This window comes from Ovis aries, chromosome 24 (assembly GCF_016772045.2).
Source record: "Ovis aries strain OAR_USU_Benz2616 breed Rambouillet chromosome 24, ARS-UI_Ramb_v3.0, whole genome shotgun sequence".
In the NCBI taxonomy this organism is placed as follows: Eukaryota; Metazoa; Chordata; class Mammalia; order Artiodactyla; family Bovidae; genus Ovis; species Ovis aries.
In genome coordinates this window covers 28,014,700-28,035,008 of record NC_056077.1, presented here as the reverse complement: position 1 = coordinate 28,035,008, position 20,309 = coordinate 28,014,700, and the positions used below count along the sequence as shown (strand labels likewise).

The following is a 20,309-nucleotide window of genomic DNA, read 5'->3' as shown; positions in this document are numbered from 1 at the left end:
GCTGCTCTTTCTAGAAGAATTGACCAGACTTGGGTGTCTGATTATGGTAGTAGGGTTCATGGTGGAAATGAGAACAGAGAATAATATTTTAGGGGAAGGTGGTGAGTTGTTTAAGGAATGCCTTCATCATGGTCCCTTCAAAAACAGACTCTAAGACGAGAATTGGGGTGCAAGAACTGTATTGGGGAGCCGATCACAGTCAGGGCTGTGAAGGAATGAGGAGGAGAGACAAAGAAAGGAGAAAGTCAGTAAAGATGTGTTAATGAAAAGGTTACCACTATGGGACTTCCCTGGTGGTCCAGTGGCCAAGACTCTGAGCTCCCAATGCAGGGGATCTGGGTTCAATTCCTGGTCAGGGAACTAGATCCTGCATGCCACAACTAAGACCCAGTGCAACCAAATAAATAATTAACAAATAAAATATTTTTTAAAGAAGTTACCACTTTGACAATCCCAGTGGGGACCCTCTGAGACACTATGGGGAACTCATCTCAGAATTGACCCCCAGGAACCACAGAGCTGGGAGAATTATTCACCATTCCCTATCTCTAACTGGCTGGAGGTTCTGAGGTTACAGAATCCCACCCACCCACCCAGGCCCTCCTCCAGACAAAAACTCAGGAAGCATCTGGGGACACTGAGGGTCTGGGAAGTGTCTGCATATGACTTCCCAGATGGGCCAGGTGGATACAGGTAGGGCACCCACAGCATCTGCTTCAGCAGGTGATGAATTTGAAGTGTCTGGCCAAGTGGTCCAGTGGGTAAGAATCCACCTTGCAATGCAGAGGACTTAGGTTCCATTCCTGGTCAAGATCCCACCTGGTCGGGTGGCATAAGATCCCACATGCCACGGGACAGCAAAGCCCGAGCACCACAACTAGAGAGAAGCTCATGCGCCACAACCAAGCCCCGACACAGCCAAATAAAATAATTTTTAAAAGTGAAGGGTCAGGAAGAAATCTAGGGGCAAGTATCAGAGGACACATTAGGGTTGTAGGCACTTAAAATTAGATCTCTGTGGCTTCCCTGGTGGCTCAGTGATAAAGACTCCACCGGCAATGCAGGAGCCGCTGGAGACGTGAGTTCAGTCCCTGGGTAGGGAAGATCCCCTGGAGGAGGGCATGGCAACCCATGCCAGTATTCTTGCCAGGAGAATCCCATGGGCAGAGGAGCCTGGAAGGCTACAGTCCATGGGGTCGCAGAGAGTCACAGACTGAAGTGACTGAGTACGCACACACCTGCGCTCATCAGAGCCTGCAGAGCGCTGCGTGACGTGGCACCTTGTTCCTCTCTGACCACATCTCCTATGACTCTCCCCTGCTCGCTCTAATCAACCACATTGGCCTTCTTTCCTTTCTTCCAATACACCAAGCTCATTACTACCTCCTGGCCTTTGCACTTGCTCTTTCCTCTGCCTGGGGTGCTCTCCTCAGGCTCTTTGCTCAGCCTTCAGAGTCTCAACGTAGATATTACATATTCACAGAGGCCTTCTCTGATGCTGTGGTTCCTGTACCTCCTTCCCCACCTTGTCTTAGTTCTCTATTTTTTTCCTTCTCACCTTTCCTCCTTCCCTTCCTTCTTCATTCCTTCTTTCATTAGCAAACATTTTTCAAGTACTTACCACCTGCTAGCCAAAAAAACATCTATTTCTGCTCTATTGACTATGCCAAAGCCTTTGACTGTGTGGATCACAATAAACTCTGGAAAATTCTGAAAGAGATGAGAATACAGACCACCTGACCTGCCTCTTGAGAAACGTATATGCAGGTCAGGAAGCAACAGTTAGAACTGGACATGGAACAACAGACTGGTTCCAAATAGGAAAAGGAGTACATCAAGGCTGTATATTGTCACCCTGCTCATTTAACTTATATGCAGAGTACATCATGAGAAATGCTGGGCTGGAAGAAGCACAAGCTGGAATCAAGATTGCCGGGAGAAATATCAATAACCTCAGATATGCAGATGACACCACCCTTATGGCAGAAAGTGAAGAGGAACTAAAGAGCCTCTTGATGAAAGTGAAAGAGGAGAGTGAAAAAGTTGGCTTAAAGCTCAACATTCAGAAAACGAAGATCATGGCATCTGGTCCCATCACTTCATGGGAAATAGATGGGGAAACAGTGGAAACAGTGTCAGACTTTATTTTTGGGGGCTCCAAAATCACTGCAGATGGTGACTGCAGCCATGAAATTAAAAGACGCTTACTCCTTGGAAGAAAAGTTATGACCAACCTAGATAGCATATTCAAAAGCAGAGACATTATTTTTCCAACAAAGGTCCGTCTAGTCAAGGTTATGGTTTTTCCAGTGGTTATATATGGATGTGAGAGTTGGACTGTGAAGAAAGCTGAGCACCGAAGAATTGATGCTTTTGAACTGTAGTGTTGGAGAAGACTCTTGAGAGTCCCTTGGACTGCAAGGAGATCCAACCAGTCCATTCTGAAGGAGATCAGTCCTGGGATTTCTTTGGAGGGAATGATGCTAAAGCTGAAACTCCAGTACTTTGGCCACCTCATGCCAAGAGTTGACTCATTGGAAAAGACTCTGATGCTGGGAGGGAATGGGGGCAGGAGGAGAAGGGGACGACCGAGGATGAGATGGCTGGATGGCATCACTGACTCGATGGACGTGAGTCTGAGTGAACTCTGGGAGTTGGTGATGGACAGGGAACCCTGGTGTGCTGCGATTCATGGGGTCGCAAAGAGTCAGACACAACTGAGCAACTGAACTGAAATGAGACAGCAACTTGGATACTGGACAGATAACAGCAGAACAAATGTGTCATTTGACAGACAAGCTCCCAGGAGCTTGCCTTCATTTCAGAAATAAACAAGCATGGGACTTCCCTGGTGGCTCAGTGCTTGAGAATCCACTTTCCAAGGCAGGGGGCAAGGATTCCATTCCCTGGTCGGGTAACTAAGAGCCCACATGCCTAGGAGAACCTAAGCCTACTTGCTGCAACTACAGAGGCCAGCAAAAAAAATAAATAAATGAACAAGCAACAAATACCTGTTTGCATTAGTGATAAGTGAGGGACTAGGGAGGTGCTATGGGTGGAAACTAGGAAAAAGAACCAGCTTTACCTAGGCCATCAGGGGAGTTTCTGTACTTTATCACACTTGTCATTGCGGTTTTGTTCCCCCCCCCCCCCACAATCTGTCTCTCCTACGAGACCAGGAGTCCAAGGAACATGTTTCTCAGCACCCAGCATGGACCCTAGCACAATACGTAGTCAACGAACTCTTGGGAAATGAATGGCTCAAGACTAGGAGGCAGTTACAAGCCAAGGGATGGACAGCACTCTCCAGGGAGGATTTGTGAAAGAGGAAGAGCCGGAGGCTTAGGAAGATCCAGGAGGGGAGCTTCAGAAAGGAAAGAATCTGGGGAAGGTGGTTTGCCCAAAGCCAAGGCAGAGAACCTCACCTTTGGCTCTTGCCCACACCATAGCTGTTCTCCTTGGCTGTTAGCCCCTCTTTGAGCTGGAAGGGCCTTTGGGGATCCATTGTTTCTAGCCTCAAAGGTCCCTGTAGTTAGAGCAGGAATCTAGGCTTCCTTCCTAGGGAACTGTAGGGTCTAAGATACTGGGCTTAGAAAGACCACTGGTGTTTGGGGATTCAGATACAGCCTGAACCTCTCCACACCTAAGAACCCCTGGTCTCACCCTTCTCTGCAGGGCTTGGTTCGTGTGTCACCTCCTCCAGGAAGCCCTCCTTGACTTCCAAGCTGAGTTAGAAGCCTCTTTCTAGTTCATACAGCTCCCAGTTTCCCTCAGTCAGTGCCCTGACCACACTAAGTGCCATCTTCTGCCTAAAGCAGATGTTCTAAGTCAATACTAGTATGAGAGAAGCTGAAATTTAATGCTCAGATCCAAAGGGTGGGAATAAATTGGCACTTTTGAATGGAGCCCCATCTCTGAGGGTCTTTTAAGGAAGAGGGTGGGACTGCCTTGGTGGCCAGGTGGTTAAAACGGCACTTCCAATGCAGGGGGTGCAAGTTCGATCCCTGGTGGGGGAGCTAAGATCCCACATGCCGCGCAGTGTGGCCAAAAAGTAAAAAAAATTAAATTATTAAAGGAGGGGGGAAATCTGGAGACCAGACAAGGTGCCAAGGGTGAAGGGAGTGGGTACAGATTAACTGCTTATTTCAAGAGTACAGGGAACCGAAGGGTGGGACAGGAAGGTTTGATGGGGCTCCGCTTGAATTCCCATCCCGGCTGGCGGGCAGCCATCCATACAATCCTGCGCACTTGGCCGACCTTTCCAGCCTCAGGCTCATCTGAAGGGCTGAGGCTGCAGGTCCGGCTCCCGCCGCAATGCGGCGGCCAGAGCAGTACAAGGGGCGGGGCGTCGCGACGCGAGCCACTCCCGCGCAGAGACACAGAACCGATGTGACGTGGAATGTGTGTTTATGTAGATAGAAAAAAGTGCACAGAACAGTGAGGGGCGGGGGCAGAGGGACGTCTTGGCCAGGCCTTGGATTCGTGAGAATTGCAAGGGCCCTCCTCCAGTCGGGGGGCTCCCTCAAGGCTGGGAACAAAGTGAAGGGCTCACGTGGGATCGGTCAGTGTTCGGACCCACTTTGGGAGGCGCGTGGCCTTAAGGGTTTTCTGACTCGCCCACGGAGTACGTACAGTACCTTCGGGGCCAGTCCCTCCAGTGGGGTGGGGCCTCAAGAAGCCGGGCTGGTGGAGCCCGAAGCTCCAACAGCAAGGCCTTGGGGTCTGGAAAGCCAGGTCTTTCGAGGTGGGGCGAAGGGCGAGGTCTTTGGGGCTGCGCTCTCCGGGAGGGGCGAGCCCGGCAGGCGGTCAGCCGAAGAGCTTGAGGAAGCAGGGCTGGCAGTAGGGCTTGCCCGCGCGCTCCTGGAAGGAGCCCTTGGTGAGCGGGCGCAGGCAGAAGGTGCAGGTGAAGTGGTCCGGGTGGAAGCGGCGGCCCAGGGCCGACACGCATCGGCCAGTCACCGGGAGGCCACACGTGGCGCACAGAGACCCGCGCCGCGCGTGGAAATGGTTCTCGCACAGCGGGCGGCCCTCGTGCTCGAAAAAGCTGCCTCCCGAGAAGGGCGCGAAACATTCCTGAGGAAAGGCAACCACGAAAGGATGGGTCAGGGCCAACCTCCAGACCAAAAAATCCTCTTTTGGAACTGAATAGCCCCCAGAGACTCCCGCAGCCCCTCTCATCTCCAGCGAGCGTGAAGCCCCGCCTCCCCCGGGCCCCGCTCCGAATATTAACCCCGCCCCGACTCCTAGTCCCGCCCCCACTGGCCCCTCCCTCCAAGGTCCCGCCCCCCGTAAGTCGCGTACCCGGCAGACGAAACAGTCCGGATGCCAGAGCGCACTGAGCGCCGAGATGTAGTTGTCCAGAATGGGGCCTTGGCAACCTTGGCAGCGCGGCGCGAATAGCTGTAGGAAGTCCCGGCGGCAGTAGGGGCGGCCCTCCCGCTCGTGGAAACCTAGGAGCGGGAACAGAGTAAGGAGGAAGAAGGGTGCGAGGTGGCCCCGGGAGCCCACAAAGATCTGAGACTGGGGGGCCGGAAGCGGCGCAGTGAGAGGACGCAGTCCGTGGAGAGGGACAGGGTCTGGGTTGGGGGCAGAGCGGGAGCGAGTGGGATGGGAAACCGCAGATGGGATAGGCCTTGTCCAGGAGAGAGCAGGAGAAAAATCAGGCCCGCGAGGATTTCGGAAGTCCAGTGGGCGGGCCCAAAGGGAGCGGAGCGGGATGTCCAGCGGACCCGCGGCTTTCAAGATGGGAGTCAAGCTCTCACCTTCATCTCCGAAGGGCTCCCCGCAACTAACGCAGCAGAAATGCTCCGGGTGCCAGTGGGTGCCCAAGGCAGTAACCATCTTCTGCGGGGAATGAAAGGGAACACTCAGCGTGCCCTCCCCCCATTTCCTCTCCCCTTCCTCTTCCACCCTGAACCTAAATGAGTGGCTTGAAGTATGAGTTGAAGCTGCGGGAGACCTAAGCAGGAACTTGGGAATCAAAGAGCGCGGAGTCGAAAGAGCTGCGGAAGAGAACCCTGGAAGCGCCTGGGGTGGGGATGGGAATCGCGTAAGTGGATGAGGCTCATCCCACTGGCTCCTTGGGTGAAACAGAGGCGGGGCTTGTGGTCCAGGCGGGGCTCACGTGTCGGATGGGTTGATTGCAGAGGCCACATCGCGGAGAGAAGCGCTCGAAGTAGCACTCAGGACAGAAGGGAGCTCCATCCTTCTCGAAGAAGCTGCTGCCTCCCAGGGCGGTGGAACAGCCACCGCAAACGAAGTGCTCAGGGTGCCAAGCACGGCCAAGCGCAGTCACCACCTGCGAGTTGGGGGTTGAGGCGGGGATCAGAGTGGCCCTGGGGCTGCCAGATGTCCAGTGAGCCAAGGTTTACGTGGCACTTTTCACATCTTATCTCTGAGAAGTCAGGATGAAGTATCGAATGTCCAAGTAACTCAATCCCAAAGCGATGGAGATTTAAGCCGGCTTCCAGCACAGTACCTAGGGCCCACCATACTTTTTGTAGGCCACAAAAATGTTGTAATTTCTTTTAAAATTAGAAGAAAAAAAATTGCTAGAAGAAAATGACTAAATATGTAATATTAATGTATTCATCTTCACTCCAACTGCCATAAAATGCAATTTATATATTTTTTAGTGGAGGAAAGGGCCCATGAAGGTGAAAGTGCTTAGAAAATTCATAATGTCACCCTGCTCTGCTGAGATTGGAAATTCTCACCAAAATGGATGGCGGTAGGGCACTTTATCTAGCAGGAGGATCTAGATCAACCACTGGGCACAGTTGCCCATAACATCTGCTCAGTCAATAAGCCAAGAACTGGAGCTCCCAAACCAGACTGGTGGAGGAGAAACAGTCTTTGTGGGTCCTGAAGAGATGGTGGGTGGAGCCAATGAGGCTTTTGTGAAGATTAAATGAGAGGGGGGACTTCCCCCGTGGTGCAGTGGATAAGAATCTGCCTGCCAATGTAGGGGACACAGGTTTGATCCCTGCTCTAGGAAGATCCCACATACCTCAGAGCAACTTAGCCTGAGCACCACAACGACTGAGCACATGCTGTAAAGCCTATGAGCCTCAACTACTGAGCCCATGGGCTGCAACTACTGCAGTTCTTGTGCCTAGAGCCTGAGCTCTGCAACAAGAGAAGCCACCTCAATAAGAAGCCTGCACACCACAACTAGACAGTAGCCTGAATCTCTGCAAGGAGAGAAAGCCCACGCACAGCAATGAAGACCTAGTGCAACCAGAAATGAAATAAATTGATTAATTAAAAAGTTACATGGGGGTTTGTAAAGGAGCTAGCATAATGTCTGGCACACAGTAGGACTAGAATAAATAAAACCTGGGTTGGAATCCTTACTCTGCTACTCACTTGCTGTCTGACTCGCAGCTTCAATTTCCTCATCCGCAAAATATGAATAACAATAATACCCACTGGCTCTCAGTGAAATGAGTCTATAGGTCTCTGGGCTTCCCAGGTGGCGCTAGTGGTAAAAACTTGTCTGCCAAAGTAGAAGATATAAGAGATGCAGGTTTGATTCCTGGGTGGGGAAGATCCCCTGGAGGAGGGCATGGCAACCCACTCCAGTACACTTGCTTGGAGAATCCCATGGACAGAGGAGCCTAGTGGGCTACAGTCCATAGGATCGCAAAGAGTTGGACATGACTGAAGTGACTTGGCACACATGGGTCTCTACCCCCTTACTTGCAGAACTTCACTTACTTGCCCAGCAATGGGTTTATTGCAGGAGCCACAGAGGCCCTTGGCCTGGGTGGGAACGCCACGGCGGCTGAGGTCAGACTGAAGCAGCCCCAGCATGGTGTCCAGGCTGCCTTTGCTGGTAGGCCCTGGTGGGGAGGGGGCGTCCTCACTCATGGAGCTTGGCACTGGTGGTGGGGTGGGCCCTGAGGCTGGCAGCTGCAGTTGTGAGGACAGGAGAGTTGAGTCAGCAAGGCAGCATGTGTGAGAAGGTCTCAGATGGGTTGAGAGCCATAAATCCACAGCGGTCCACCCCGCACTCCCTGAGTGACTCACATGGTTCTGGACACGGAAGTCAGAGAGTGAGGCCATCAGTCTATCTAGCTCCAGGGTGGCTGAGGTGGCTGAAGGCTTTGGGAGAACAGGGGAGGGGCTGGGAGGGCTGTGAAGAACACAACTTGTGTCAGCTCAGAGTCTCAGGGTAATGCTTCCTCCAGTAACTCCAGCATCCAGAACTGACTACCTCTTTCCCAACCCTGCCAGCTATGCCAGACTCACGGGCTGGGCCTTTTCTTGTCCTCAGACTGGTCCTCCTTCTGCTCCGCTGCTGTCTCCTTGCTAGATGGGAACTGAGACATTATTTCATCTGCAGAGAGGAGAGAAGGGCACTGGGCATGGGGCCATGTGCTAGCCTCCTTCCCAGTTACGGCTCGCATCCCTTTAGCTGCTACCCTGGGAAGTCTATGGGCTTCCTTAGTGACTTGGACAGTAAAGAATCCATCTGCAAGGCAGGAGACCCTGGTTCAATCCTTGGGTCAGGAATATCCCCTGGAGAAGGGAATGGCTACCCCCCTTAGTCTCTGCCCAGCCCTGCCCCGCCCCCTATTCCATCAAGGCCTGTCCCAGTAACCCTGGTACCTGTTATGTTGAACTGAGTAGCGTTAAGTTCCTGAAGCAACCTGTCTAGCTCACAGAGCCCCGTGCCCAAGACACCGCAGGAAGAGGAGAATGGAGGGGTGGCAGGGGCTGCAGGCTTCGGGGACCGAGGCTTGCATACCGTGCTGGGAAAGAGGGTGGGAGCTTGGGTTCAGGGGTGGGGAATACAAGCCTGAGTCTCAATTGGCCACCCCATCCCCCCATACCCAGTCTTCTCACCTGTACAGATGGTCTTTGTCCCCAGAGGCTCCTGAAGATTCCCCAGGCCCCATCTATAGAGAAGGACATGTGTGTGGGATGATACGCCCGTACTCTGCCCTACTCAGGCCCAGGTTTCCTTTCCTTTCACCAAACCTGGCCCGAGTGGTTGTCCCTCTCCCCAGCATCTGAGCTCACCTGTGTCAGAGGAGACGTGAGGGGCTCTGGGGGCCGCTCTTTTAGAGCCCCTGACCTTGGCATGTGTGAGGTTGTGGTCTCCAGGTCAGAGAGCAGGGCATCTGCAGGGAGAGGCCGTCAAGGTGAGAGGTTGAGAGGTCAAGGTTAAGGCAGAGACAGGGCCTTAAGAGATCAGAGAATAAGTGTTCTAAGTGGGCAGTGTCTGAGGAGGACAGAAGCCAGTATTAAGAGTAGAGGTCAAGAATCAGAAGAAATTCAAGGCAGACCATGGCAGAGATGTGGAAGGGCAGCGCGGACTATTTACGGTCACAACATCCCACATGGCTTATCCTGAGAGTCATTTACAAGCTCAGCTACCTGACTCTTTAATTCTCTGAATCTTCGGTAATGCAGTCAAAATTGGCTCTTTACTGGAGGCAAATTTGGCTCCACCCCAAATTGCTCAATTGGCTGTATGCCTGACACCTGCTTTCTGATTGGATGCTCTTTCTGACACACCCCCTACACCTAAACAGGCCCCTCCCAGCCCTGGCCCTTCTCCAGATGCCACTGGGCTCCGCCCTATGCACCTCATTGGTGAGTCTGTTGGGACCTGCTTTCTGATTGGTTTTTTCTTCAGTACCAGTGCCCGTTACTCATTCTGAGCAGCACCCCCTACCGCAGGGTGCTGGAACTCCTTCTCTCCCACAGAGCGCACAGCCTTCCCGCCCCAGTTCCAAAAGACAGGGAGGATGAGATGCGTGAGTCCTCCTCTCTGCCCCAAGTCGGAGGGACAGACAGCAACCCCCCTCGACCCCAACACACACAACCCAACTCCCCCCGTCTCCATCCCCAGATCCAGAACCTTTGAACTCTTTACCTTTCAGAATTTAGAAGTCCCTGCCCCTTTACTCTGCATCTCTGAGCGCCTTGATGGAACCCTTAACCTCTCTCGCTGGCATCTCGGCACTCATCTATTATATTTACTTTCTGCCCCAGGACCTGACCCTACCATACTTAAGGGCCCTTAACTCTTTCGTTCCCCAAACCCTAGGGCAAACCCATTTTCTTCTCCAGAACTTACTGTCATTGTCTCCTTTCCCGACTACTTTCCCAGTCCCTGGACCCAAGGTCCTTTTAACTCCTCCCTTCCCAGAGCTCCCAAGCCCAGGCGCCTGCAGGCTCTGCACCTCCCAGCCCATCCGTATGCAGCCAGCGACGGGGGAGCAAAGTGAAGGAAGAAGGGAGGGAGCGACCAGTCTGGCAAAGGCAGGAAGGGAGCGGCAGGAAGGGGGACGTGGAGTCGGAAAGGAGGCGCCGGCAGAGACCAGAAGCGAGAAGACCGGGAGGCAGGGATGGAGAGATGCCGGGAGTGCTAGGGGGCCCCAGGATGGGGAAGCGGGTTCAAGCAGTGGTGAGGGGCTTGGGGACAAGGGGACCCGGACCCCACTCACCCAGGTCCTCCATGACGGGGCGCGGGCAGAACGCGCGGGGCGAGCAGGGCGGGGGCCGTGTCCGGTGGGGGCGGGGGGCGGGGGACGTCCGGGAGCAGGAGGCCCAGCCGTGACCATGTAAGGAAGCCGGGACCCGCTGGGATAAGGCTGGAGGGGGGACGGCGGGGGGGGTGAGAACGGGAGAACCCGGGGTGGGGGCCTGTAAGGGAGGGAGGGCCCCGGCCCACCCAGGCCCAGCCTGCCTGCCTGCTGCGCAGACGGCCACACCCCAGCCTTGGCCTCAGCTGTAGGGAGCCCCAGGCGGCCAGAGTCGGAGTAAGAGAAGTGGCTCTTCCAGAAAAAGCCCGGGATCCTCTGCTCAGTGAGACTCTTGGACACGGACTGAGGCCCCCAAGCCCACCTCCCCCCATCCCCAAAGTTAGTACCTTGAGTCCTAGACAGAACTCCTCTCCCACCCCCTGCTATTCCCAGAAGATTGCTCTAGACAGAATTTTGGAGTTGGAGGCGGTGGTGATGTTCTAAGGATCTGTCAGGTCCCAGGTTCAGAGATCTTTCCTAAGAGACTGTGACAATGACATAAACAGAGATCCCAAAAGGCACACAAACTTGATACAAAGAACTCTCCGAGAGACAGAGATGATGAACCCATCCACAGACTCTAAGCCATAGAGTTGGAAACAGACATACAGACACAGGTAAACAGAACTTGAGGCCCAAGTCCCACGCAGACTCAGGAGAAATGCTTCCAGGCAGCCAGACCTCAGCCAACTGTCCTCTGCACTGAGATGACCCAGACCTGTCCCCCAAGAGCCTTTTCCCAAGATACTGATGAATATAGAGAAGAAAGCAAGACAGACTCCGGCCACAAAGGAACAAGAGGCTTCCCTGGACTGAGAAATCAAGTTGGAAATGAGAAACTAGAGATAGGTGTGGACAGACACAGCAGTGGAGCAGACAGACTGTGGGTCTCAACTCAGACACAGGTCGACTGAGCACTGGAATGGCAACTCGGGGGCTTTTAAAAAAATAGATACGGGGGGAGGGGGCTCCGCTGGAAAGGAGAGGACATACGTATCCTTATGGCTGATATGCGTTGTATGGCAGAAACCAACACAGCATTGTAAAGCAATTATCCACTAATTAAAAATAAATTAAAAAAAATACTGATGCCCAAGGCACTCTCCCCTCAGTCCAATTCAGTTAGAAAGGGCCCGGGCATCACCACTTTTAAAAAAGTTTTCTGGGAAATTCCCTGGTGGTCCAGTGGTTAGGACTCCAAGCTTCCGCTGCAGGGGGCACAGATTGGACCTCTCGTCAGGGAACTGAGATTCCCACGAGCCGTGCCAGGCAGCCAAAAAGAAAGAAAGAAAGAAAAGCTGGAGAGAGAAATGAGTAAGTCCTTAAATAAATATTTATATATTCCATTAAAAAAAAAGCTCTCTGGGTGATTGTAAAGGACATCATGAGAACAAAGACCTGGATACTCTCAGAGGCAGCAAGGGGCCCCGTTGGCTTCCCAGAAGTTAGTGGACAGCCCCAGTCCAGGCCCTGTCCTCAAAGTCAGGGGTCAACGCCACCTAAGTGGTCAATGATCTGAGAGCCAGGTTGATGGAGACCCTGCCTGGGCAAACAAAGCAATGCCAGCCTAGGGTTCCAGCTCCCTCTGGGTATGACTAGTGGCCTCAGGGACTTGAAGAACACAATAGGTCTTCCCTCAGAACAGCAGGACGCTTGGTCCAAGAGATGAGAATGGACCCAGAGACAGAAGGTCCAAGATAGGTGATGGGTGATGAAACGATAGTGCCAAGGTCTTGGACATCCATCCCCACCCACACATCCCCTCAGCCCCGATCCAGGTCTGTGTCCAGCTGTGTGGCTGTCTGAGCAATGAAGTAGCCTGAGCAGGAAGCAGGCTTCCCCTGGGGCCCAAAACCACATCCTCAGGAGCAGCCTGGCAACTGCAGCATATCCCAGGGCTCCAGGAACCTGCACATTGTTACTTATTAAACTCCTACATGCCAGGGGTAGTCTGTACTGAGACACAATTGTTGTTGTTTAATTGCTAAGTCATGTCTGACTCTCTACAAGCTCCACCAGGGTCCTCTGACCATGGGATTTCCCAGGCAAGAATACTGGAGTGGGCTCTCATTTCCTTCTCCAGGGGACCTTCCAGACCCCAGGACTGAACCTGCGTCTCCTGCACGAGCAGCAGGTTCTTTACCGCTGCACCGCCAGGGAAGCCCACTGAGACACAGACACCTGGACACAACCCTGCTGGATGGGTTAAGACGTGCGGGTACTCCCACAGGAAAGGAAGCAGAGACACCACACAACAGGGGGAGCCGACTCCAAAGCTTTTAATTTCAACTCCATAAAGCTGGGCCAGGCCAAGTGCCTGGGGCCCTGGGCTGTTCTCCACCTCAAGGGCCCCATGCCCAGACCCTGGCCTTGGCTTCTCACTCCTGAGTCTTCAGATACCCGGGCTCCAGGTCCATCCTCTCATGGGCCCTCGACAGTGACTCCTTCTGCTCAGCCTCCTCTCGTTGAGAGAGACCTCCTCCTAGCTAACTCATCCCTGGGTCTCCTCCCAGGGTACATCAGTCTAGGTTGGGACCTTTGCCCCCCGATTCCACCCCCATCACCACAGCCAGTAAGGCCTCCGTCAGGGGCCCAGCCTCCTCGCCGGCTGCTTCCACAAGCCCCACCAGAGCCAGGGCCCGCTTCCGGGGGCACTGCCCCGGCCCCAGGGTCCAGCGTGCGCAGTGGGCAGCCAGCCGTGGCCGGCCCAGGCGGAACACCTCCCCCACTGACTCTGGGCCACCCTGGGGTCCCAGGTGGATGCGGCCCACAGCTTCTTCCAGCTCCTCCTCCAGCCCTGGCAGCAGGAAACGGCCAGCGGCCTCAAGAGCCTCCTCGGCTTCGGAGCCCAGCAGGGGCTGGCCTGGCGGAGGGACAGGCCCCAGGGCAGCCCCACAGCCCCGGCAGCCATGCAGGTGATGCAGGATGGGCCAGGCTGCGCTGGGCGACAGGCCCCGGAGGGGCACTAGGTCCATCTGGGCTTCGGCAAAGCTGCCAGCCAGCAGGGCCCGGAAGAAGGGGGAGGCAGTGGCTGAGGCGGCTCGCTGGGCAGGGAGCCGGAGGCCTGAGTCCAGCAGGAAGTGGAGGTCGGGAGCTGGCATGGGGGCTGGGCCCAGCAAAGGTTCATAGAGGCAAGGGGACGGTGGGTCTAGGTCCAAGGGGATTGCAGGTAGGACAGCTGGGCTCCCCGTGGGAGACACCAGGCCTTGGAGGCAGGAAAGGGAATCTGCGGCAAAAAAGAGGAAGAGCGGGTGCGGAGCGGGTCGAGTAAGCGCCGAGAGGAGGAGCCGGAGGCCGCCCTGGTCCAGAAGTAGCCGCCGCCACAGAGAGGGCTTCCTTTGAGGGAAAAAGAGAATCTTTAGAAGCTGGAAAAGGGCAGCGCTGGAGAACAGCAATCTTGCGCCCCCTGCCCCTGCGAGGTACCCACGTCTCCCTCACCGACAGATGAAGGGCAGGGTCAGGGCGCAGGCCACACGGTCCTCCGGGCTCCCAGAGAGCAGCAGGTGGGTGAGGGCCCCCACTCCGAAGGGCGACTCAGCCTGCACTGTCAGGTTCTGCAGCAGCATTTCACCTGCGCGGGCGGGCGGAGCAGGTCAGGTTGGCAGCTGGGGTGGGGGTAGGGGTGGGCAAGAGAGGCCCCTGGGTCCCTGAGAGGAAGGAGGGGGTGGCCTCAGGGCAAGGCAGAGGGTGATGACCGCAGGCCCTGGAGGGATGGCAACCCAACACTAGGAACTGGAAGGTTAAGGGCCAGAACAGGAAGTGGGATGGTCAGGGAATGACTCTGGGCCCTCAAGGGCCAAAACAGGGCACAGAGGACTGGGCAGTCCCTGGCAGGGTTGGAAGGGGACTTTCAGAGGATGTGAGCCTGGGAAGACGTGGTGCCTGAGCTGCCCAGTGGAGTCAAGGACAGAAGTTAGGAATACGGGGAAATGAGAAGAGACTGAGGAAGGAGAGGCAGATTCTAAACTGTTTGGGCCAAGCCTGGTGCTGGGGTCCCTGGGCCCCAATACACAGAGGTTGAAGAACTATGTGTGGGGGCAATGGAGAAGAGAATCCTTCCCGGCCGCCACTTGGTGGCTGTTGTTCCCAGGGATGGCGGTGAGAGAGCAGGTGAGGCGCAGTGGGAGGGGAAGGGTGAGAAGGGCGCAGGACCCACCCAGCTCCCGGTGCTGGTGCTGGCTGCGGCGGGCTGGCCGGGTGCGCAGCGCCGGCCAGTCGTCGGGGGCGACGCCGAGCACCAGCCAGGCGCGCAGTAGCGCCGCCCCGTAGCTGCGCACGAAGGCCTCCAGGCAGGCGGGGTTGCAGGTGAGCCGTGCCAGGATGCGCAGCGCGCGGGGGCTCGGCGGGCCCGGCGCGCCCGTCACGTAGGCCAGCAGGCCGCACAGGGCCGGGCCGGTCACCAGCGCCCCGCTGGGGTCGGGAGCCTGGGAGAAGCGCGACAGCAACAGCAGCGCCGGCCCCTCGCGGCCCCAGGGCTCCTCGGCGGCAGAGGCGGTGGGGCTGCGGCCAGGCGGGCGCAGGGCGCGGGGCGTCCGCAGCGAGGTGGGGCTGGTCAGATCTGCCGGTTCTGGCGGCGGCGGACAGCACTCCGGGGACCAGTCGGGAGAGATGTCTCCCGGGCCTGCAGCATAACCCTCGGAGATCAGCCAGGACCTGCAGTGGGGAGAAAGGATAAGGAACCTAGAGCCGAGGGGAGGGAGCAGGTCAAACGAGCGGTACTCCAAGAGGTGACTGAGGCCAGAAGAGAAGGCAGCCTGAGGGGGACAGGGGAAAAAGGGAATCCCAACACCCACCCACCCAGCCCCCATCCAGCAATTCCTGACTGCCTATTGGCTAGTGTATGCTAAGCGCGTTTCAGGTACTACAGAGAAGCAAAAGCAAAAAAAGATCAAGACCTTCTAGAGTTTCTATTCAGCGTGGTGTGAAGTGATATGCGTGCAGAAAAAATAAAAGGGAATAGAAACACAGGGTGGGGGGCTGAGCTTTCCAGGTGGTAAGGAAAGAGCTGATGTTTTAAATCAAGTCCCCATGAATATAAGATCTAATCAAGGCATCTCAGAGGAGTGCCCTGAGCACAAGGAACAGTAACCAAAGAGGCCCAGCACGCGGGCATGCACGCACGCAGGCTAAGTCCCTTCAGTCGTGTCTCTTTGCGACACTATGGGCCACAGCCTGCCAGGCTCCTCTGTCCATGGGATTCTCCAGGTGAGAATACTGGAGTGGTTGGCCACGCCCTCCTCCAGGGGATCTTCCTGACCCAGGGATTGAACCCAGGTCTCTTGCATCTCTTGCACTGGCAGGTGGGTTGTTTATCACTGTGCCATCTGCAGAGAGCCAAGGTCAAACAAAGGTGGCTCCAAGAGAGAAGAGGTGTATTTGGGGTCTGGAAGGCAGCCATGTTCAGTGAGAACAAGGTATTAGGAGTCAGAATCAAAGTCTTACAAAGACAGAATGGGTGGGGGCAGGGTGAGTGAGGGTAGTGAAGAGGCCTCACCCCACAGCATCAGGTGGGAACTCACTGGAGGCTTCGGAAGCTTCCGGCCTCTGCCCGCTCTGGGGTCCTCTCCTCAGGGAAGTCCCAGGAAGCAGCTTCTCTTCCCTCTTCTTCCTCATCACCAGCCTCACCACACAGCTGCCCAGCCAGGAGAGGTACCAATCCCAGAGCTTGAAGCCGGCCCAGGGCCCCTGTATCATACAAGAAGCCCACAAGGGCAGCCACCACACGAGGGTGCCAGGCGCTGGCACGGGGATCCCGCAGCAAGCCCATCAACAGCTCCAATCCCCCAGCATCTCGCAGCCGGGCCCGGTTGATAGCCTCCCGGCACAGCAGACACACAGCCCGCACCAGGGGCTGCTGGGAGGCTGGGCTTGCCCCGTTGAGGCCCCGGCGCCGCCGGAGTTCACCCAACAGCACCTCCACGCCCCCAGCATTGCCCAGGGCAGGCCGCACCAGGCCCTGGGCACACAAGTTGGCGAGGATCAAGATGGTAGCCTCACGCACGGCTCTTTTGGGATGGGAGGCCAGGCCGACCAGTGGGCCGAGTCCCCCACCCAGACTGAGCTGCTCAGCACAGGCCCGGGAGCAGCCCCGACTCAGCTCCAGGAGGGCACGGACCAAGGCCAAGGTCAGTGCAGGATCTGGCGCTGCAGCCAGAAGTTCAGCCAGTGGGCGCACCGCTCCCTGCTGGGCCAGGGCCAGGCGGTGCTGGGGTGAGTCCGCCAGGTTGCGGAGGGCACGGACCACACTCTGGCGGCACTGGGAGTCCTGGAAGGCCGTCAGGCTCTCCACGAGCAGGGGAACAGCACCTTGGGGTGAGGGAGGAGATGGAGGGTGAGTGAGGACAGACCCCTGCCCCCCCATCCCTTCTTTCATCCCCAAGCCCCAGCTGGCTCCACCCTCAAAGCCTGCTCACCAGCACAGTGGATGTCCCCGCAACTCTCAGGTTCCATGGCTAAGTTCCCCAGAGCACGGGCGGTTCGGTTCTGGATGCTGTCTGTCTTCACACACTGAAGAATAGTCACTGCAAGAGAGTTTGGCCTCTTGAGGGTTCTACTCCTTCTTGTTTCTCTCCTTAACCACCTCAAGAATGTGGCCTCAGGACAGGAAGCTCAGGGCCGGTGCACTGGGATGACCCTGAGGGATGGGATGGGGAGGGAGGTGGGAGGGGAGTTCAGGATGGGGGACGCATGTACATCCATGGCTGATTCATGTCAATGTATGGCAAAAACCACTACAATACTGTAAAGTAATTAGCCTCCAATTAAAATAAGTAAATTTTTTAAAAAAGAATGTGGCCTCAGAGAGTCAGGGAAGGCCTCCAGAACAGGCCTAACACTTGCGGGATCTGGAAGGTTCGATAGGTAGGTGTTTGCTAGGTGGATGGTGGATGGGAGTGTTAAGGGACATTTCGGGTTTGGTAGCACCCTTTGCAAAGGTCCAAAAATGAGATCTAGTGTTTATGTTATGACTTCACGAAGCGCCTTGTCAGGTCAAGAGATGAGGACTTGAATGTGAGGGCACTGGGAGCCATACAGGGTTCTAAGAATGGACATGACATGATCTAAACTGGCAGTCATGAGAATGGATTACAGGGGGAAACAGTAAGGCAGAGGGAGCAACCCAGAAGCTGTCGCAACAGCAAGAAGATGGGCTGACCCAGATACCAGCACAGCCCAGCACAGTCTCTGGGCATGTGATGGAAGAAGGCAAAGCAGTGGCATGGATTCAGGAGACATTTAAAGTACAGAACAGTGAATGAATGATGGGGTTATACACTAACAACAAAATGTGTGTTTATTGAGGACTTAATGCGCCAGGCCCCTTGTCAAATACATTATGGTCCAGATACATTTTATGAAAACTGAAAATAATGTTTTACTTTATCAAAAAAAATAAAGATTTCATAAAAATAGGCCTAAGTTTATAGCTGGCAGGCAATGAAGAAGAACGCTGTGTTCACAATGTTGCCACTAGAAGGCGCCAATTTAGCCGGTAAACAGAAAAGCTTGCTATCTTCTGGGTTTGTTCTTATTTGAAAAACTGAAATGAAGATAATGCACAATATTATATAAGTTGTGTGCTCTGTTGCTCAGTTGTGTCTGACTCCTTGTGACCCCAGGGACTGCAGCCTGACAGGCTCCTCTGTGCATGGGATTTTCCAGGCAAGGATACTAGAGTGGGTGGCTAGTTCCTCCTCCAGGGGATTTTCTGGGCCTAGGGATTGAACACACATCTCCTGCATTTGGGAGGCAGATTCTTTACCAGTGAGCCACCTGAGAAGCACTATTGTATAAGTTACAAATGTACACTGTATAAGTTACAGATGCACAATATCAGTTCAGTTCAGTTCAGTATAGTGATTCCCAAATTTTAAAGGTTACATTCCATTTGTAGTTATAACACTGGCTTAGGATTTGTTCTAGTTTTTGGCTGTGCCTGGAGGCTTGCAGTTCCCTGACCAGGTATGGAACCTGGGTCCCAGCAGTGAAAGCACCAAGTCCTAACCATTAGACCACCAGGGATTTCCAGGATTTGTTCTTAACGTGCTAGTTTTTAATAACTGGGAGTACCAGTTGAGTACCTGTGCTCCATCTTTGTATTTTATTTTCTCCCTATTCCAATTTTTTAAGGTAGTTATTATTACTCCATTTTATAATCCTAGTCTCTGATGGGTCTAGCTGACTGCAGAGCCCACTTTCTGAAGCACTACACCTGAAGTCTAGCTCATCAAATGGGATTTCAGAGCTCTGCACAAGGCTAGACACAGCAGGCACTGAGTGCCTGCTATGAACATGAAGACTAAGAATCATTTCAAAGTCACCAAATAACCTCTTGGCCTCCATTATCACTTCATGGGAAATAGATGGGGAAACAGCGTCAGACTTTATTTTTGGGGGCTCCAAAATCACTGCAGATGGTGACTGCAGCCATGAAATTAAAAGACGCTTACTCCTTGGAAGAAAAGTTATGACCAACCTAGATAGCATATTCAAAAGTAGAGACATTACTTTGCCGACTAAGGTGCGTCTAGTCAAGGCTATGGTTTTTCCAGTAGTCATGTATGGATGTGAGAGTTGGACTGTGAAGAAAGCTGAGCGCCGAAGAATTGATGCTTTTGAACTATGGTGTTGGAGAAGACTCTTGAGAGCCCCTTGGATCGCAAGGAGATCCAACCAGTCCATTCTAAAGGAGATCAGCCCTGGGATTTCTTTGGAAGGAATGATGCTAAAGCTGAAACTCCAGTACTTTGGCCACCTCATGGGAAGAGTTGACTCATTGGAAAAGACTCTGATGCTGGGAGGGATTGGGGGCAGAAGGGGACGACAGAGGATGAGATGGCTGGATGGCATCACGGACTCGATGGACGCGAGTCTGAGTGAACTCCAGGAGTTGGTGATGGACAGGGAGGCCTGGCGTGCTGCGATTCATGGGGTCGCAGAGTCGGACACGACTGAGCGACTGAACTGAACTGAACTGAGCCCAGATGCGAGAGAGGTGATCCTTAAGCAATACTCAGGTAATTAGCTGAATTATCGGATCTAGGAGGGCTAGCATATAATTTCTAGAAAGCGAAGTGACGTCACGTATCTCAACAACAAGAAAACGGAGGGCGCTGCACCGTCCTAAAGCACAATCCTTCAGGTTGCAGCACAAAGAACTCGAGACTCCGCCCAGGTCCAGACAGAAGTATGGGTGGAAACCTTCTAGGAAGTGAGGGCGGAGCACTTACCCAATGGGAGAATGCCTCCGAGTCTGCGCACTTCAGCTCGGCACGCCCCTTCAGTACAGCAGTTGGCTAGGATGCTGAGCGCCAAGTCCAGCGTCTTGCGCAGGCGCGCTGGTGGCGAGGGTGTCGCTGGTGACGCAGAAGAGGGGGCGGAGCCCGGTGAAGGGGCGGGGCCAGAAGAAGCCGCTGACTCGACCGACGAGGGGGCGGAGCCTGCGCCACCCTGGGACGGGGCGGGACCCGCTGTAGCCGCTCGCCGTAGCAGCGCGAGAAGGGGGCGGAGCCCGCCGCGTGCCCGGAAGCGCTCTATTCCCCCGGCTGCCTTGACGTGGCGCGTACGGAGGGCTAAGAGCGCACGGCCCAAGGGTGTCTCGCTGGTAGCTGTGTCCTTTCCCCCACCTAGACCCTCCCCGGCCGCCGCCGTGAGCTGCGCGAGGCAGAACGAGAGCGAGTCCGTGGGGGTTGACTTCGCAGCCGCCATCTTGGCTCAGGCCTAAGGCTCCGCCCCTCTCCTCGCAGCTCGTCCAAGGGAGCGGAACTGGAA

At 54.9% G+C, this 20,309-nt stretch overlaps 2 protein-coding genes across 5 annotated transcripts; both read right to left on the bottom strand.

Moving 5' to 3' along the window:
* Window positions 1-4,390: 4,390 nt before the first annotated feature.
* On the bottom strand, window positions 4,391-10,496 carry TGFB1I1 (transforming growth factor beta 1 induced transcript 1). Of its 4 annotated transcripts, none has more exons than XM_027961885.2 (11): window positions 10,091-10,496; window positions 9,028-9,128; window positions 8,851-8,903; window positions 8,614-8,756; window positions 8,254-8,341; window positions 8,032-8,137; window positions 7,720-7,914; window positions 6,125-6,298; window positions 5,763-5,844; window positions 5,302-5,450; window positions 4,391-5,073 (listed from the first exon to the last, which is right to left on the bottom strand). In XM_027961885.2, exons 1-11 carry the CDS (start codon window positions 10,206-10,208, stop codon window positions 4,807-4,809), a joined length of 1,476 nt encoding a protein of 491 aa, XP_027817686.1. In that variant the 5' UTR covers window positions 10,209-10,496; the 3' UTR covers window positions 4,391-4,806. The 4 variants fall into 4 exon arrangements, with proteins under 4 accessions (XP_027817686.1, XP_027817688.1, XP_027817690.1 ...); XM_027961887.2 differs by having other exon boundaries at window positions 9,028-9,189; window positions 10,461-10,496; XM_027961889.2 differs by having other exon boundaries at window positions 10,461-10,496.
* A 2,305-nt stretch (window positions 10,497-12,801) lies between these two features.
* ARMC5 (armadillo repeat containing 5) lies at window positions 12,802-20,268 on the bottom strand. The gene is made up of 6 exons (XM_015104180.3): window positions 19,769-20,268; window positions 16,952-17,059; window positions 16,058-16,844; window positions 14,695-15,191; window positions 13,977-14,109; window positions 12,802-13,874 (listed from the first exon to the last, which is right to left on the bottom strand). Exons 1-6 carry the CDS (start codon window positions 20,244-20,246, stop codon window positions 13,058-13,060), a joined length of 2,820 nt encoding a protein of 939 aa, XP_014959666.2. The 5' UTR covers window positions 20,247-20,268; the 3' UTR covers window positions 12,802-13,057.
* Window positions 20,269-20,309: the final 41 nt, after the last annotated feature.

Bases quoted from the DNA above. Each gene is read 5' to 3' on its own strand.
- TGFB1I1 (XM_027961885.2), bottom strand. From the start codon at position 10,208: ATGGGCTGGGAGGTGCAGAGCCTGCAGGCGCCTGGGCTTGGGAGCTCT. The intron at 8,757-8,850 runs GTGAGAAGACTG...CCTCTTTCCCAG, and splicing joins GACAAAGACCATCTGTACAG to CACGGTATGCAAGCCTCGGT. The intron at 5,845-6,124 runs GTGAGCCCCGCC...CATTCCCCGCAG, and splicing joins GCAATCAACCCATCCGACAC to AAGATGGTTACTGCCTTGGG.
- ARMC5 (XM_015104180.3), bottom strand. From the start codon at position 20,246: ATGGCGGCTGCGAAGTCAACCCCCACGGACTCGCTCTCGTTCTGCCTC. The intron at 15,192-16,057 runs GTGAGTTCCCAC...TCCCCACTGCAG, and splicing joins GGAAGCTTCCGAAGCCTCCA to GTCCTGGCTGATCTCCGAGG. The intron at 14,110-14,694 runs GTGGGTCCTGCG...CCGCCCGCGCAG, and splicing joins GCACCAGCACCGGGAGCTGG to GTGAAATGCTGCTGCAGAAC.